This window comes from Ursus maritimus, unplaced genomic scaffold (genome assembly GCF_017311325.1).
Source record: "Ursus maritimus isolate PB19 unplaced genomic scaffold, ASM1731132v1 scaffold_19, whole genome shotgun sequence".
NCBI classification, from domain to species: domain Eukaryota; kingdom Metazoa; phylum Chordata; class Mammalia; order Carnivora; family Ursidae; genus Ursus; species Ursus maritimus.
The window spans coordinates 54,528,631-54,545,849 of NW_024424341.1; the positions used below are offsets into that span (position 1 = coordinate 54,528,631).

Below are 17,219 nucleotides of genomic sequence, written 5' to 3' on the forward strand. Positions count from 1 at the left end.
CATGTAGTGATACGGACCTGGGTTGGGATCCCAGGTCTGCCATTTACTTGCTTGTGATGTTAGGCGACTGACGTAACCTTTCTGGGCATCAGTATTCCCGTCTACAAAATGGGAATCATAATACCATTCACCTTGTTGGGTAATTGTAAGGCTTGCATGCGAATCTTGAATGTAAAAACAGTGAGTGAACCGTGATCGGTGCTTAGAATGGTGCCAGTCACAATAAGACCCCGAGAAACAGCCCTTATTGCTCTTCAGGTATGAGCACTGTTATCGTTGACTCCAGCCCGAGGGCGCACTTCATCCCCAGAAATAGCGAATCCAGCCTTTTCCTGAGTAACTGACCAGCTGAGGCCCAGAGAGTCGGGGCCAGCAGAAGGTCTCTCAGTCCTTAGAAGGTGACAGCCCGGCGTCTTGGCTGATAAAGCCACACCCGTTCTCAAGCAGCCCCACTTCCTCCACTGGTGGGCGAGGGTCCCCAGGGAGCTGGCTCAAGAAGGAGTTTAAGGACATGTCCCAGACTGTCCTCCTTTAGCCAGCAGGGAGCAAAATCATATAAACAAGGTCAGGAAGAGGTTGAGAGAAATTTCTGGATGGCGGAGTCTTGATGGGTAATTGAGAGCATCTAGGAGAGGGAGAGGGGAGGAGTGGCGTGTAGGAGGAAACCTGTTCAGAAGTCAGAGTCAGAGCCCCCGGGGCTTTCCAGCAGCGCCCGCACCCTGGGGAGGGGGGGCTCTCCTCAGCTTCCACTCCGACTCCCACTCCTTTGGTGTCCTTTGTCAAATCCCTGACATGGATGAACCTCCGTTTCTCCATCGGTAATAATGATAACACTGACATGTGTGAACCCAGATATTCTAAATTCCTTAAAATACCAAGACTCCATAAAAACAACCCTTCCGGGGCGCCTGGATGGCTCGGTCAGTTAAGAGTCCGACTCTTGATTTCGGCTCTGGTCATGATCTGTCATGAGATCGAGACCCGCAGGTCAGGTTCCACCCTCAGCCAGGAGTGTGTTTGGGATTCTCTCTCCTGTCCCTCCTTCCACCCCCACACACTCTCTCTCTCTAATAAATAAATAAAATCTTCTAAAAGCAAACAACAACAAAAAAAACCCAAACAAAAAACCACAACCCTTCCCCAAGATCCCTTCTGGACTGAACGTGTGATAGAGCTTGAGGCCTATTCAAGGTCCATTATCTCCTTGGGACCAACCCCCTTCCCGTTTTACAGACTGGCCAACTGAGGCCAGAGGAAGAAAAGCATTTATCCAAAGTTCCAGGTGTGGGGGCACCTGGGTGGCTCAGTCGTTAAGCGTCCACTTTCGGCTCAGGGCATGATACCGGCGTTCTGGGATCGAGTCCCGCATCAGGCTCCTCCGCTGGGAGCCTGCTTCTTCCTCTCCCACTCCCCCTGCTTGTGTTCCCTCTCTCGCTGGCTGTCTCTCTCCCTAATAAATAAACAAAAAAATCTTAAAAAAAAAACAAACAGAAAAAAACAAAGTTCCAGGCATAATAAGAATGGACTCAAGGCTGGGATTTCTTGAGTCCCAGCCAAGTCTTCTCCTGATTCCTGGGGGTGTTAGTCAGGGGCCCAGGGACCTACTTGGGGGCTGAGGTCCCCCATGATGGATTTAGGAAACTTCCAAACTGTACATGACTTTTTATCTGTTTATTTCACTGCTGTTTCCTCAGCTCCTAGAACAGTGCCTGGCATACAGTAGATGCTCAATAAATATTTATTGAGTGAATGGGATTGAGCGTTTGGAGGAGTGGGGTGCAGGCTTTCACCTGACCCTCCGAGGGCACTGTGTTCCAAAAGGTTCTGGCCCCTTACATCTCCATCCTAGTAGCTTTATGGCTTTGGGGTGGGAAAATTACTAGGCCCCGTAGATCCCAGGCTTCCCTCTTTTCTCTCTGCACCCAATACCAAAGCCCCAACTTCCTGCACCTCAGTAACCCCCCTCCTGCAAAACCATTTTCCTCATTAAGTTCTTTTTTTTTTTTTTTTTTCTCATTCCCCTCCTCCCTCCTCTTCCTTTCTCTGAGAAGGGTTTCCAGAAACCTCTTCTGGGAACTTCTGGGACAAGGGGGGTGTGTATGTGTAAGAGGAGGACCTTCACATCTCATCGGGAGCTTGGAGCCTATTACACATCCATTGGGAGGAAGGGAGGGAGGTGACCCGTCAGAAAGGGCAAGGCCTGTGCTGGGTGCTTTCTCCTGCTCTCCAGCCTGGTTATGGAAGGATGCCCATTCCTGGTGATCCCCAAGGGCCAGGAGAGGGAGGATGACCCCGTCAGCCAAGGCAGGCAGCCTCAGCCACCCTGGGGCATGGGAACAGAGGCAGAGATGGAGAGGGGAGAGGGAGCCCAGGATCACCCCAGCGCTGACTCACCAGCTGTGTGACCCTGGCCTAGTCATTTGGCCTCTTCGGTGACCGCCCTGGAATATGGCCTGGGATCATTCCCAGAGGTCCTTCCAGTTCAGGCCCCCTGGTCACCCTATTCTCAGGATGGGCAAGGGGCTCGTGTTACATAATCCCAAAAGGCCCTGTGCTTCTTCCATCATTTTGAATTATTCCTTCAAAATAAATCCCAAAGCTGACCACTGTTCCTTGCTCACCCCACCACCACCACCCCACCCCACCCCCACCCCCGTTCAGCTACCAGGATCTCCCATCTGGACTACTGCAGTCACCTGTCACTGGCCCCCCGACTGCTGCCCTTCCCATATTCTGTTTCCCACTCAGCAGAGCCTGTTAACATTTAAGTCAAATCCCATCCCTCCTCTGCTAAGAGCCCACTTGTCGTTCTCCTTTATTTCAGAGTAAAAGGCAAAGTCCTCACCAGGACCTAGTCCCATCAATCATCAACCATCCCTCACCTCCCAGCCTCCCTCTTCTCCAGCTGCCCCCCTCCCAGCCTCCCTCTGCTCCACCTGCACCCCCCCCCACCTACTCTCCCTCAAAATTCAGGCACTCTCTTGCTCCAGAGGCTTTGCACTTACCGGTCCCTCTACGGGAAGTCCTCCTCTCCGGACAACCACAGGGCTGACCCTTCCATCCCCCCACCCCCTACCAGCTCTTTGTTCCAATGTCACCTTCCAGTGAGCCCTCCCCTGACCTTCTCTAGATCCGAGTCCGTGTCATTCTCACTCCCCTCAATCGGCTTTATTTTTCCCCAGGACACATCAATTCCAAACATTATATTTATTTTTATTTACTTGTTAACCGTGAGCCCCATGAGGGTGGGGGCCTGGGCTGTCTTGGTCACCCTTGCGTCCCCAATCCCAGCCAGCACAGGGCTGGGCAGGAAGTGGATATAAATAAATCTCTGTTGAATGAATGAATAAATACCCTTCTCTTGTCCTGAGCCCCTTCCCAAGCCTGGCCTGCTCACCACTCCTCCAGCCAGTCTGCCCTGATTGCCCTTCACTTGGGTTCTGAGTCTCCCTCCTCCTCAGTCCTGACTTGGAGAATGCTCTTTATCTAGAAACTCACACTTGCTCTTCGTGCCCTCACTCCCTTAGATGACCAGGAGCTTCCCAAGGGCGAAAATGACCACTCTACCCCTCGGTGAATTTCTTCTCCCATCTTCCCCTTCAGTCCCCAAATTTTACCTCCTTGTTAGAAATAATTCTTTTTTTTTCCTCTCTCTCTTTTTGTCATTACCTTCTGGAAACCAAATATTTGACTTAATTTACTTGTCCCCTCCTCCAGGAAGCCCTCCCTGACCCTCAGATTGGGTCAGAGGCCCACTGGGCGCCCCTGTCTGAGCCCCACCCACTCTGGGTCATCCCTGTCTGGGGACAGGTCTGTCTCCTGCACTGGAGTGGGAGCATGTGAAGGAGGGCCAGGACTGTCATTCGTCACCGCTGTGTCACTAGCACCACCTGGCACAGCTCTAGGCACAGTTCATCTGAATTGTCAGGGGCTCATGGTGGAGGAGGAGGAGGATGGACCAGTGACCCGCCAACCTCACTGTTTTCCTATTATCTGCCGCTCTTATAAATATGAACACAGCCTCATTCACATACAGTTTGCATACATCAGACCGGGAGGGAAGGGAGGGTGGGATAAGATTCCAGGAGTAAGGGGGTCTGCGCGAGTGGAGGGTCACTGTGCCGGAGGCAGCATCTTCAGCTGCACCTGGTCCGCGTGGGAGGGTGGAGCTGCCGCCCAGCCAGCTGCCATGGCCTTGGCCATGCTGTTCCTCTTGGACGTGAGCGGGGTCTCCAGGGTGAGCGAGGCGTTGGCCATCTCCTGGGGCTTGTCACTGGCCAGGAAGCGGAGCAGATTGTGCAGGGCCTTGGCCACGTCGCTGCGGGCCCCCTCGTTGACGAGGCAGTAGAGGATGGGGTCAGCCACGCAGTTGAGGCTGGTGAAGGCCAGCGAGCTGTGGTAGGCCGAGAAGACGCGCTCCTCGAAGCCGCAGTCCCACGGGCGGCCCAGGTAGACGGCGCTGCGCGAGAGCAGGAGCACGTGGTAGGGCGCGAAGCAGACCAGCACGATGGCGATGAGGCTGAGGGCCAGCCGCTTGATCTTGGCCTTCTCCTGGCGCTCGGTGGACACGCTGCCCCGCACGGCCCGCAGGATGCCGCGGTAGGACAGCAGCATGAGGGCCCACGGGAAGAGGAAGCCCACGAAAACCCGGTAGAGGTTCATCCAGGCCACCCAGCCCTCCATGGGGAACTTCTCGAAGCAGAAGGTGTGGTTGTAGCGGTCGCGGAAGAGCTCGTCGTGGAACAGGGGCGCCGAGTTGGCCCCCAGCTCCGTGGCCCAGACCACGGAGCTCACGGCCACGGCCGTCTTGACCCGGCGCAGGCGCGCAAACCGCAGCGGGTGGGCCACCGCCAGGTAGCGGTCCACCGAGATGCAGCACAGGAAGGCGATGCTGATGTAGATGTTGGTATAGAAGATGAACCCGAAGAGCTTGCAGGAGCCGGGCCCGTGGATCCAGTTGTCGTGGTGCAGGAAGTAGTCGACCCACAGCGGCAGCGTGCAAATGTACAGCAGGTCGGCGATGCTGAGGTTCATCAGGTAAACACCCAGCTCGTTGCGCTGCCGCACCTGGCGGTAGGCCGCCCACAGGGCCAGGCAGTTGGTGGGGAGCCCCACGCCGATGACGAAGATGTAGAGGGACGGCGGGAAGAGGTGGTCCACGCGCGAGTCCACGTGGCAGCCCTCCCACGTGCGGTTGCCCATCCTCGGCATCGGGGCTTCCGAGGCACTTCCCCTGGCCCGCGGGGGCTGTGGGGCCACGGGGGGCGGGAGGCCATCGGGCCCCCTGAGCCCCCTCCTTGGAGGCTCAGGGGAACATGGTGGGGGGCAGTCCACGGGGGAGAGGTGACGGTGACCGTGAATCGTGGGCCAGCCCCGGCGGGGAAGGGTAGAGCTTGAGAGGGAGAAGTTGGAGGAAGGATAGAATTAGGATAGGGGGGAGGCTCGGGGTGGGGGATGGTGGGATTAAAAAAAAAGAGCCTTGTCAAGGGGGTGTTTCTAGACCCAGTCAGAGGGTAAATGAGGGAGTTTTGGGGTGGCACAAGAATTGGCTATGGAGGAGATGGAGACATCAGCAGGCAGTGGTAAGAGGGAGGTCTTTGTAGAGGATGTAGAAAGTATGTGTGGCCACGTTGAAGTGATGGGGGATGGAATGTCCTAGAAGATGCATGAAATGTAGGTGATAGTGTTGAGATAGGACAGACTACAGTTAGGGAGGGTTGAAAACACCAGGCAAGGTCAGGCGGGGCGCTGGCGCTTCCTAGGACCCCGTAACAAATAAGGAAACAAGCAAGGTAACCGATGAAGAGAAGAAGATTATGGAAAAGGATGTGCCCTCAGCTGGGAATGTAGGAAGGGTGTTTAAGAAACAGGAAGGAGGTGAGTAAGGGCTATTATGGAGGAGGATTACGGATGGAGTGAGGAATTTGAAGGGGGCAGGGGAAGGGCTCCGGCTTTGTCCGCTTGGTCCTGGTGGGAGTGAGCAGTTGGGACGAGGTGGCCCCCCTCACAGTTCGCAGCTGACCATACGGTGCCTGTGGGGAGAGAGGTCTGCGGTGAGGGGAGTCACAGGCACCCCCTTCTCCCCGCACCCGTCGCCACAACCTGAGGGCTGCAGACAGGGGACACCCTGGGGATACCTAATTTGAGCCTCATTCTAAGCAACAGATCCTTGTGGGGTCCGGATCTGTTTTTCCTGATAGATGAGAAAGACCCCACTCAGGTTGTAGAACTTCCTTCCAGATACCGTGTAAAGTGCACAAGTATTGTGTCGTGCTTCAGGAAATGCTAACCCCGTCATTTCCCAGATGCAGATGAAGCCCAGAAAGACTGCCCGCTCCAGTCGAAGATTCACAGCAAGGCCCGGATGGAATGGGGACTACTGACCCAGGACACCCCATTCTTGACAATGATAAAGACAGATAATAACAGCTAAAGTTTATTGAGTCCTACTACATCGCAGACCCTGTTCTAAGCGCTTTTATGGGTATTAATACATTACATTCTCAAGAACCCTACTGTTATCCTTCCTAGTTGACAAACTGAGGCACAGAACCGTTCAGAGACCTGTCCAAGGTCCTGATGATGACAGAGGGACAATCTGGGCTCTCACCCTTTTTCTCCAGCCTGGGCATGTTTCCACCCAAGAATAACCGGACAGAAAGGGGCCCTGGGCTGGGCAGTGGGGGCTGGGAACCATAGCTGCTCTGGGCTGGAGGGAAGGGAGAGAGGATGGGCTGCTTGATGTGATCACATTCGGGCAGCAAGGGGAGCCCGGGCAGCAGGGCTGGCGTCCCTCCCTCAGGGACCGCTTCCCTCATTGCCTCTGCACCCCCCAGCTTCCCTGAGTGAGAACCTTGGGCCTGTCACCCCCTTGGGAAGACCTGTAAACACAGGGCAAAGGACAGTCATGGACCAGGCCCCCAACCACTGTCAGCCCCAGAGGGTAGGGGAGCGAAGTCCTGAACCAGAGGCACGTTCGGAAGCTACTCTATCCAGGGCTTTGTGTGGGGTTAGTTTTTTAAGCTCTGAAAGCTTTTATTATTATTATTATTATTATTATTATTATTATTATCTTTCTAAACAAGATCTTAAACAGGAAAGCCATCTAAGACAGTGGAAAAAAGAAGCTGCCCTGTGTTCTCAATGAAATCAGGTGGGAGGAGGGGGACCACTTCTGAAGAATCCCCCAGGATACACTTAGAAAACCACTTCTTGAGTCAACTGGATTTATTAGGAAACCGAGGTCCAGGGAGGGGAAGGGATGAGCCCGACATCACACATCGGGTTCTTGGGAAACTCCCAGATGCCAAAGCATCTTTCCGTGGGAAAGTCCTCTTGGCTCTACCTCTCCAACAAACCCTGAATCCATGCATGTCTCAGAATCCCCTGCCACTGTCTGCCTTGCACCACCATCGCTGATTGCTCGGACCATTGAAGTAGCTCTTCACTGCTTTTCCTGGCGGCCATTCTGGCTTCCTCTAACTTCCCTCAACTTCCCACAGTCACAAAGTTCTTTTTACATGAAAATCAGCTCTCATTACCCCCCCAGTGCCTTTCCAGAAAATCCAAACTCCTTGCCCCAGGTGACAAGGCACTGCCTGCCTTTCTCCCCCACCCCCCCTCCCCCACCTCAGTAGGCTCAAGGCACATGACCTTCTTTTCAGCCTCAAAACCTTTGCTCTTTCTCAGATCTTAGGACTCAGCTCCCTCACCTCCTTCACTTCCACAGGGAGCTCCCCCCCCCCCAGTCACACTCACCCACCCCCAGGGCTCTCTCCTCACATCACTTGTATCTTGTTCCCATCTGTCTGTCTGTCTGTCTGAAATGGACATTCCAGGAGGGCAGTAACCTTGTGTTGACTGCTGTATCCCAGCACCCAGGGGAAGCCCAGCATATAGTGGTGGACTGTGGGTTGAAGGAACAGGCATTGGTCAGCCCGTCCTGCAATGCAGGCTCCTTTTCCCCCTGAGGCAGCTACAAGTTCAAAGAAGTCCCTGTAGGGTCCCAGGGAAAGAGGTTGGAAGGGGGGGAAAAATGAAAAGGGCAGGATCTATCCGCTACATAATTGACTTTGAAAGGTCAGGGCTGAGTCCCGCTTAGTAAGCCCTACCCCCTGTGGGGTCCTTAGCAGCCCAGTGGCTGCCCCCACCCCAGACTCCCCAAGGGAGGTTCCTGGATCCTGTGGACAAAGGGTGGAGACAGCGCTTGCTCCCCGGGCTGGAACAGTGCAATCCAGCCCCTCCCTTCCAATATTCCCCACCCAGACCAATTCACTCAAAAAAACCCTCCTCTCTCTGCCCTCAAATCTCCCCTTCTCTCTGACCCCAGGTCTCCTCTCTCACCTTCTGTCTCTCCCTCTTCTTGTAACATCGACGAAATTCATTCTTTTTCGAGAGTCTCAGTTTCCCCTTCTGTAAAAAGGGGGAGGGGCAGAACTTTTATACTCGTCACATCACAGACAAGAAAATCCTTGGTAAGTCATCATATCATCTACAAAATGTGCAGCATTTGAACAATTATTATTATCCTATGGGCACAGGAGAGCTGAGACCAGAAAGGAACCACGGCTGGGAGTTCCCTTTGCCCCACGCTGTCCAGACCCCCCAGATTCAGCGGAGGCTGGAGCGGGTACAGCCTGCATGAGACTTATTTCCGGAAGCCAGAGGAAATACACTTCTCATGGCTAATTTCCTTGAGGGGGAACCAGTTGGGCGCTCACCTCACCCTCCTCCCATCCCTCCTCAACCCACCTGCTTCCTGGGGCTTGGGGTATGGGGGAGGGGCACTCAGCCCTCTCTTCTCCCCACCTGAGATCTGCCCACCAACAAACCTTCAAGAGCACAGAACCGAGACTCTTAAGAATTCCACAGTGCCGCACTGACCCCTTCCTGCATATGTGGGGAAACTGAGGCCCAGACCAGCAAGACCCTTGTCTGAGTCACGTGATGTGTCAGGACCAGGCAGATCTCGTGGCTCTTAACCCAAGAGCTTCCCCTTTCCCTGAATGTTTTCTCTCCTCACTCCCTGTGCTCCTGTAATGTTTCTCAAGTCTCTCTGGGGTCGTCAGCCCCCTTTGAGAATCATCTAAAAGATACAAGGAAGGACTTTTTCACCACCAAAAAGCAAGTGACCCCAGTGTCTCTCTCTGTGCCTCTCCAACACCTGACTCCCTTGCCCAGCCTCCTGGGGGTCAAGCTCCTCTTCAGCGTGAGTTTTATTCGGGATTCAACCCCCAAATCTTTAACAAGAAGTTCCTCCTATCCCCCAGGGCTCCCTCTTTGGTCCCTGCTAGCCCCTCCCAGGGAAGGGCAGAGAGATAAGCCCAAGTGTGGAGTGATAGTGAGGGGACCGGAAGGACTGGTCAGACCCCGGCCCCCTGCTTTATGCCTCGGCTGCTCAAGCTAGATAAGTCTCTGGGCCCCAGCAGCCACCCCTAAATCCGGCAAGGCTAAAGGACTCTGGAGGGTTGAGAAGACCAGAGGAAGAGCCCTCCACATCCCTGGCCACCTTCAGGGTTCACTCACCAGCCTTGTCCTAGAAGCCACCAGACTGCCTCTCTGCCCCCCTTCCCTCCTCTGCTGGCTCCTGCTTACCGCCACCCCCTTGGCAGCCCCGGGGGACCGGCCAGCTCCGGTCTGCTCATTAGGGGACGAAATGTGATCACCGCGCCTCGCTCCCCACCTGGTGCCCTGGCGGCCGGCGGAAACCAGGGGGCAGTCAGGCCACCGTGACCACCTCTCTGGGCCTCAGTTTCCCCATTTCTACCAAAGGGGTCCCCATCTCCCCCGATTCCCACACCACCCAGAAGGGACACCGGGGTCCTCCTACTCTACCCCTCTGACACCGTCCATTCCAGCGCTCAAAAAATCCTCGGGATCTATTGTTAGTCTAGCTCATGGTTTACCCTTCTATTATTGTAACGTTCTAGAGCTTTACCTTTCTTCCATTCTATTATTATTATCCTAGCGGCTTTCCATGTCCTTACCCTTTAAGTTTCTAATATTCCAGGAGTCTCACATTCCAAGATTCTAAAGTTCTATTGTTAGAACGCTCTATGATTTTTTTTAAACATTCTACGACTTTCATCATCTATTATTAAACTCTCAGTGATTATTATCTTGGCCCAGCAAACACGAATACGTATTTCCCTTTTTTTTCTTAATAGAAATGGGAACATACTCTATATACCGTGAACCCCACTTCCTTTTTCTCCCTTATCTATTCTGCTTGTTAACCGCCCAGCAACCTGAAGGTCTAAGGTGGTACAGAATTCTAAAATATGGGGGATTCACCGGAGGTTAGGGGGAGTGAGTTGTCACCTCCACCTAGCTCCTAAATTCTCCCTGTCTGGGGGGGCTACCAGGGGCCCAGGCTGTCTCCAACCCTCGAGCCCTGCCGGCCTTCCCTCATCCCTCCAGCTCGCTCACACCAGCTGAGTTATTATTTGTCTAGACACAAACCAAATTATAGGCCCTGTCCCGAGGGAGCAGTGGGCTTCATGGGGAGGGTCAGGAGACAGAAGCAGGCGGGAGTTAATCCCTGCCCCCCCCCCATTTCCCTTCCCCTGTTCCCTCCTTCTCTGAAACTCCACCCCTTCCACCCAAACCAACTCTTGTCCCCTCTCCCCTCCCCAGCAGCATGGTTTGGGAAATATTTTCTCTTCTCTGCTTCTCAAAAGCTCCCCTCTGGATTCCAGCTATTCATACTCACTCTGGCATTCTTCCCTCCTCACTGTGAAGACCTCTTTTCCCAAATTAATCCAACTTTGTGGCAGCGAAAGAAGCCAGCTCTCTGGATTTGGGCTTCAGATGAACTGGAGTCCCAGCCCCCAGCCTGGCACGGACTCATTGTGGGGGCTTTGGCTCTTGCGCCTCAGTTTTCCCATCTGTAAAATGGGTGCTTGACCTAGATGGTTCCATAAGCCCTTTGAGCTGAGCTCTCTCTGCTTTGAACACTGAAAGCTGCCAAGATTCCGACACTAATCTTTTTGGTTGAAGGATTCATATATTCTGAGGACTTTTGATTTGAAGGTTGTGCGGCCCCAGTCCTCCTTCTGATCATTCTCACATCCCGAATCCTTCCATTCAAAGACTTCACACTCAAGGGTTCTTGACTATGATTCCCAGAGCTCAAAAGCCGCCCATCATCTCTCTCATTTCCTCCTATTGGGATCCCCTCCGAAAGGGAAACCTCCCCATCCTCACCCCAAACCTGAAGTTGAGGTCCTCCGCAGAGACAGAGCTTGGGAGGTACCCTCTTGGTGGGTTCAGGAGGAGGGGGGCTGGTGGCGGGGCCCTGGCGTGGGGGCACCTATCATCTCCATCTGTGCCAGCAAGTAAACCCCCCAGCGCACATCCTGCCTGAGTACACAACACACATCCCACCACCAACAATGGCTCACAGAAATTCCAGAGCTGTCCTTCAGCCTTGTTGGAGGTGGTGGGATGTCCAGTTCAAGCAGGGGGTGGGGGGAGTGAAGTGGAGGCAGGAAGGAGTTAATGGTGACCTAGCCAAATCCTGGAAGGGAGGAAGTGGGGGAGGAAATCCACCCCCCAGCCAGGAATTCCTGAAATCGGAGGGTGGGGTGGGTGCGACCTCAGGAGCAGTGGGGTGACTCTCTAAAGGGGATGCTGGGGTCACAGCGTCCCTCAGAGTCCACCTGCCCCAAGTAGCAACCTTACTCCCCCCCACCAACTCCCGAGCAGCTCCTCAGCCCGGGGGAAAGCTCTGGGGTGCACCAGAATTTGGAATGAGATGACGACGGGGTCAAGGTGCCCGAAAAGGGTCTCAAGATACACAGAGAAAGACAGAAATACAGAAAAGAGACAGAGAGGAAGAGAAAGGGCAAAGAGATGCCCAGAACCACGGAGTTGGAGGCAGAGAGATCCACAGGGACTGAGAGTTCGAGAGACTGAGGGATAGAGGCAAAGGGAGACAGGGAGAAGGGATACAGAGACGGAGAGACAGAGCCAGAGACAGGCGGAGAAGCAGAAAGAAATAGACACAGAGACATCCAGAGATGCAGGAGAGGCCCACCCAGAGGGAGAGAGGACCGCAGACAGAGACCCATCCGAGACGGGCGGAGCGAGGGAGACAGACCCAGAGGCACGGTCCGCGCGGAGAAGACGGGAGCGCCTGCACCGGAGAGGGGCGGGGACTGGCCGGCGCGGGAGACAGAGGCAGCCGATGCAGGGGCGCAGAGCCCCCGAGGGGCGCGCCGAGGAGGGGCCCCGCGGCGGACTGACGCCCGGCGCCGACACGGGAAGGAGAGGCGCCTACCTGCGCACGGCGGCTGGACGGGGCGAGCGGCGCCTCTCTCGGCTGCGGCGACGTCTGGGCTCGACCGCGGCGCAGGGACCCGGCGGCGACTCCTGCCGGCCCCGGGCCGGAGCCGCCGGCCGAAGCCCCGCCCCCGCAAGCCCCGCCCCCGTTAACCCCTCCCCTGTCACCGCCCCTTAACCCCTTTAGGCTTTCACCCCACTCCAGGCATCCAGCCCCGGGAAACCTCACCTGCTGCCGCGGCACCCCCCAACTCCTCCGAGTCCCCATCCTGGAGGCCCCCATCTCAGTAACCCCTTTGCTTCCCATCCGTCCAACCCCACACCTCCTGCTTGACCAAGCCGTCAGCCTTTGACCCTCCTAGAGCTGAGCCATTTCCTCCCCTCTTTCTGGTCATTGCATGCCTCCCTTCCCAAGGGAGAGAACACATGAGTCTAAGTCTCCACTCCTGGGGTCAGGGCCACATCTGTAAGGAGTCCTGCCTCTTGGCCAGCCAGATCTTTGACTGATGGCCTCTCTGTGCCTCAGTTTCCTCTTCCGTCAAAGTGGTCACTCACAGTCTCTTTGTCATGGGGATGTCATCTCATAGTGTCAGTACTATCGAGTCTGTAAAACATGCCTCCCGCCCATTGCTTCCACTCCTCCCTGTTTTATTTACTTTTCCCCACAGAACTTTTAAAATTATCTGTCCCCCCACCAGAGGGGGGAGGAGTCATTTCTGCATCTGGTTTGTTTACTGTTGTGTGTCTGTTGCCTGGAAGTCGGTTAGGCACATGATAGGTATGAAAGACATATGTTTTCAGGGAGTGAATACATAAAGGATAAAACAGTATTTGCTGATTCTTATTATGAACATCACGTCCTTCATGAATTGGTCGAGAGAATTCATTCTTGGTCAAAGCATTTCGGACAGACCTGGCATCACATAACACTCAGAAATGACAGCTATTGGGTTCACAAATTCTTTTTGGAGGAAGGCAGAGAGCATGCGAGCCAAGGAGGGGGGTGCAGAGAGAGCGAGAGAATCTCAAGTAGACTCCACACTGAACATGAAGCCCAACAGGGGGCTCGATCTCACCACCCCGAGATCATGACCTGAGCCGAAATCAAGAGAGGGATTCTTTTTTTTTTTTTTAAGATTTTATTTATTTATTTGACAGAGACAGCCAGTGAGAGAGGGAACACAAGCAGGGGGAGCAGGAGAGGAAGAAGCAGGCTCCCAGCGGAGGAGCCTGATGTGGGGCTCGATCCCATAACACCGGGATCACGTCCTGAGCCGAAGGCAGACGCTTAACCGCTGTGCCACCCAGGCGCCCCAAGAGAGGGATTCTTAACCAACTGAGCCACCCAGGAACCTCTGTTCGCAAATTCTTTTCTTTCATTCATTTTTTTTTTAAGATCTCATTCATTTATTTGAGAGACAGCGCACGTGCCAGGGGAGGGTCAGGGGAAGAGGGACAAACTGACACCCTGAGCTGGGAGCCGGACCAGGGCTCTATCTCAGGACCCTGAGATCATCACCTGAGCTGAAGTCAGATACTTAACCGACTGAGCCACCCAGGCGCCCATCATTCTTTATTTTTAATAGAAATAAAAATGCCCAGATCTGAAGCGAACAATACAATGAATTGTGACAAACAGACACACTCGTGTGACTAAGAGCTCAAATCAAGACAGAACACTTCTAGCACCTAAGAACATTGTCCTTCACTTCTTCCCAGGCAATACTCAGTCTACTTCACCCCCAGCTGCGATTCTTTCTTTTTACACCAGACGTTAGTGTTACCTGTTCTAGAACTTCATATAAATGAAGTGATACACTTGGGTTGTTTTTTTTTTTAAGGTAGCTATTATTTTTTTTAAGATTTCAGTTGTTTATTTGAGAGAGAGAGTGCATGAATCAGGGGAGGGGCAGAGAAACAGACTCCCCACTGCGCAGGGAGCCCGACACCTGACTCCATCCCAAGACTCCATCCCAAGACTCCGGGATCATGACCTGAGCCGAAGGCAGACGCTTAACCAACTGAGCCACCCAGGCGTCCCTAAGGTAGCTATTCTTAAAATCATTTGCTGTGTGCCCTTGGAAAAGTGACTTCACCTCTCTGAGCCATATTACCTACTTCTTCTCAGGGCTCTGAGGGACACAGAAAGTGAGAGAGTTAGCTAAGCACCCAAGCGACCTGCAATGTCCACGGGACTAAAGGCGTCTTCATTTCATCCTCCCTCAAGGAGACAGTCAGGGGAAGCACCAAGACACGTATCACTGAGGCTGTAGCCCCTCCCCACAAATAACCCCATACACATCCAATCAGTTTCAAGACAAGTCCCACAGAGCCCTCCTGTCAGAACCTTGGTCATTCCTTGGGGCGCCTGGGTGGCACAGCGGGTAAGCGCCTGCCTTCGGCTCAGGGCGTGATCCCGGTGTTATGGGATCGAGCCCCACATCAGGCTTCTCTGCTAGGAGCCTGCTTCTTCCTCTCCCACTCCCCCTGCTTGTGTTCCCTCTCTCGCTGGCTGTCCCTATCTCTGTCAAATAAATAAATAAAATCTTAAAAAAAAAAAAAAAGAAACTTGGTCATTCCAAGCTTCTCCTAAAAAGAAATTCTGAGGGCCACTGGGAGGTGAGGATCCCCTTCTCTCCTGGGCTCACCCTAGGTTTATGCTGATCCAGTCAGATTTATGCCGATCCAGTCCTTGTAGGAAATAGGTAGCCATTCAGAGCTTAAGTGGAAGCACTTACGAAGGGATGTTTCAGAGGGGTGGGCGGGCTGAAGGAGCCCACGGCAGCACCAAGGGACCAGCCACAGGGAGAGCCAAGCCATTACCACCCTTAGGGCAGGAAGCTGGAGTTTGGAGAGGGGACCACAGAACCTGTGGCTCTAGGCAGGGACCACAACCACTGGCCCGAAGGGCAGCAATGCAAGGAGGGGCCCCCCAAATAAATACTCCCGCCTCTCTCCTCCTACATTCCCATTTCCTTGTCTGTGCCTCCAATTGGCAGAACTCAACCAGAAGGCGGAGGGCAAGGGAGCCGCATGGATGGAGTCCACACGGGGCAGTCTCCCAAGGTCCAGAGCAGGAGGAGAAAGGCTCAGAGTGACTCTGGGCGGCACATGGAGAGAATCACAAGTTCTTCTTCCATGCAGGTCTAAGACTGGGCACAAGGGGGCGACAGAGCACCGAGAGAACCAATGAAAAGGATGCTTCACTAGCCCGGGCCACCCCTCCAGAACCTGGGGAGAGTTGAGAAGGGTCAAAAGGTGGGGGACAGTAAAGGAGACTTTGATCCGAGATTGGTAGAAACTGGCTTCTGGGACGCCCGGGTGGCGCGGTCGGTTAAGCGTCTGCCTTCGGCTCAGGTCATGATCCCAGGGTCCTGGGATTGAGTCTGGCATCGGGCTCCTTGCTCAGCCGGGGAGCCTGCTTCTCCCTCTGCCTGTCTCTCCCCCCTGCTTGTGCACGCGCGCTCTCTCTCTGACAAATAAATAAATAAAATCTTTCAAAAAATTACATATATATATATATGAAAGAAACTGGCCTCTGAAACCTGGAGATTGGGAGGGGTGACGTGACCCCTGAATGGTGCAGCTGGGTAGGAGTTCAAGTGGACGCCTTCAGACGTGGTGGGGCAGGTGCAGGGGAAACAGAATGTACGGAGGCTCCGAGGCACTAAATGTCACAAGGAAGGGCAAATATGGGAGAGCCAAATAGCTGGAGATAAAAGATGGGGACAGGAGAGGATTCTGGCTGAAAAACAGCGAAGAAGAAGACGGGATTGAAAAAAAGGAGGGGGGAGGGCAGCTAAATGCAATGAGCACTGACTGCATTCCAGGCAGTTCTAAGCACTTCGTATGAATATCTCACTTAGTCTTCAAAAACCCTACAAGAAGATACCATTTCACAGATGAGAACACCGAGGCACAGATGAGGAAGTCGAAAGACACGAATTCTAGCAGCTGTGCTCCGATGCTTTAACCACTGTTATGCTATTTCTCAGGGGAGGAAATTGAGGGTTGAGGCTTTGAACTTCGACCCCCTTCATATAAGACACTTTGAACTCTTTCACACACTTCAACACACACATAAAACTTGAATATTCATTCAGCAAACATTTCCTAAGCCCTGGCTGCTGTGCTAGGCGGCACTGGGGACCCAGCAGTGACCACAACAGCCATGGCCCTTCCCTCCCAGGGCTGGCAGCCAGTGTGGGGGTGACAGATCTATCCCTTACAGTGACCCCTCAGGTCAGGGGGGGATACTGGAACCCAGAGGAGCTTTGCCACAGTTTGTTGTGGAGATAGGAAGAAGGAGGGAGGACTAAACCCTCAGAACTTCCACCTGAAACACTCCCCCCACTTGGTTCATTTCTTCCTCGTCCTTCAACATTCAACTTGGTTGCCCCCTCCAGGAAGTCCTCCCGGATGCCCCCTTGGTCTTCCTTTGCCCCCTCAGGGTTATCATTGTCTGAGGATGGGTCTGCCTTCCCCACTGGACTGTGAGTACCTTCAGGGCAGGACTGGGGCTGTCTCAGTCTCTACTGTGTCCAACCATTGCCCGACTCAGGGCCTGACCTAGAATAAATATGCTCCAAAAAATAAAAATAAAATAGATTGAAAAAAGAATAAATATGCTCCTTGCCCTATTAAAGAATTCATTCACTCATTAATCAACATATATATTTGTTGAGCACTTACTGCACGCTAAACACTGTGTTAGGCACTGGGGTACAATCTTAAAAGGCCAAAATCCTCACCCTCATGGGCCATTGATTAGTGAGTGACTGATTTCTGATCACATTAGTCAAGATCCAATGAGAAGAAAAAACTCTCTAAAAGCTTGAGATATAAGGGAAGCCACTCTAGATTTTTTTTTAATTTTTTTAATTTTTAATTTTTTAAAAGATTTTATTTATTTATTTGACAGAGAGAGACAGCCAGCA

General features: G+C 53.5%; 1 protein-coding gene across 2 annotated transcripts; it reads right to left on the reverse strand.

Moving 5' to 3' along the window:
* Positions 1-3,192: 3,192 nt before the first annotated feature.
* GPR4 (G protein-coupled receptor 4) lies at positions 3,193-12,364 on the reverse strand. Of its 2 annotated transcripts, XM_040634168.1 has the most exons (3): positions 12,281-12,362; positions 8,344-8,412; positions 3,193-6,032 (listed from the first exon to the last, which is right to left on the reverse strand). In XM_040634168.1, exon 3 carries the CDS (start codon positions 5,209-5,211, stop codon positions 4,114-4,116), a length of 1,098 nt encoding a protein of 365 aa, XP_040490102.1. In that variant the 5' UTR covers positions 5,212-6,032; positions 8,344-8,412; positions 12,281-12,362; the 3' UTR covers positions 3,193-4,113. The 2 variants fall into 2 exon arrangements, with proteins under 2 accessions (XP_040490102.1, XP_040490103.1); XM_040634169.1 differs by lacking the exon at positions 8,344-8,412 and having other exon boundaries at positions 12,281-12,364.
* Positions 12,365-17,219: the final 4,855 nt, after the last annotated feature.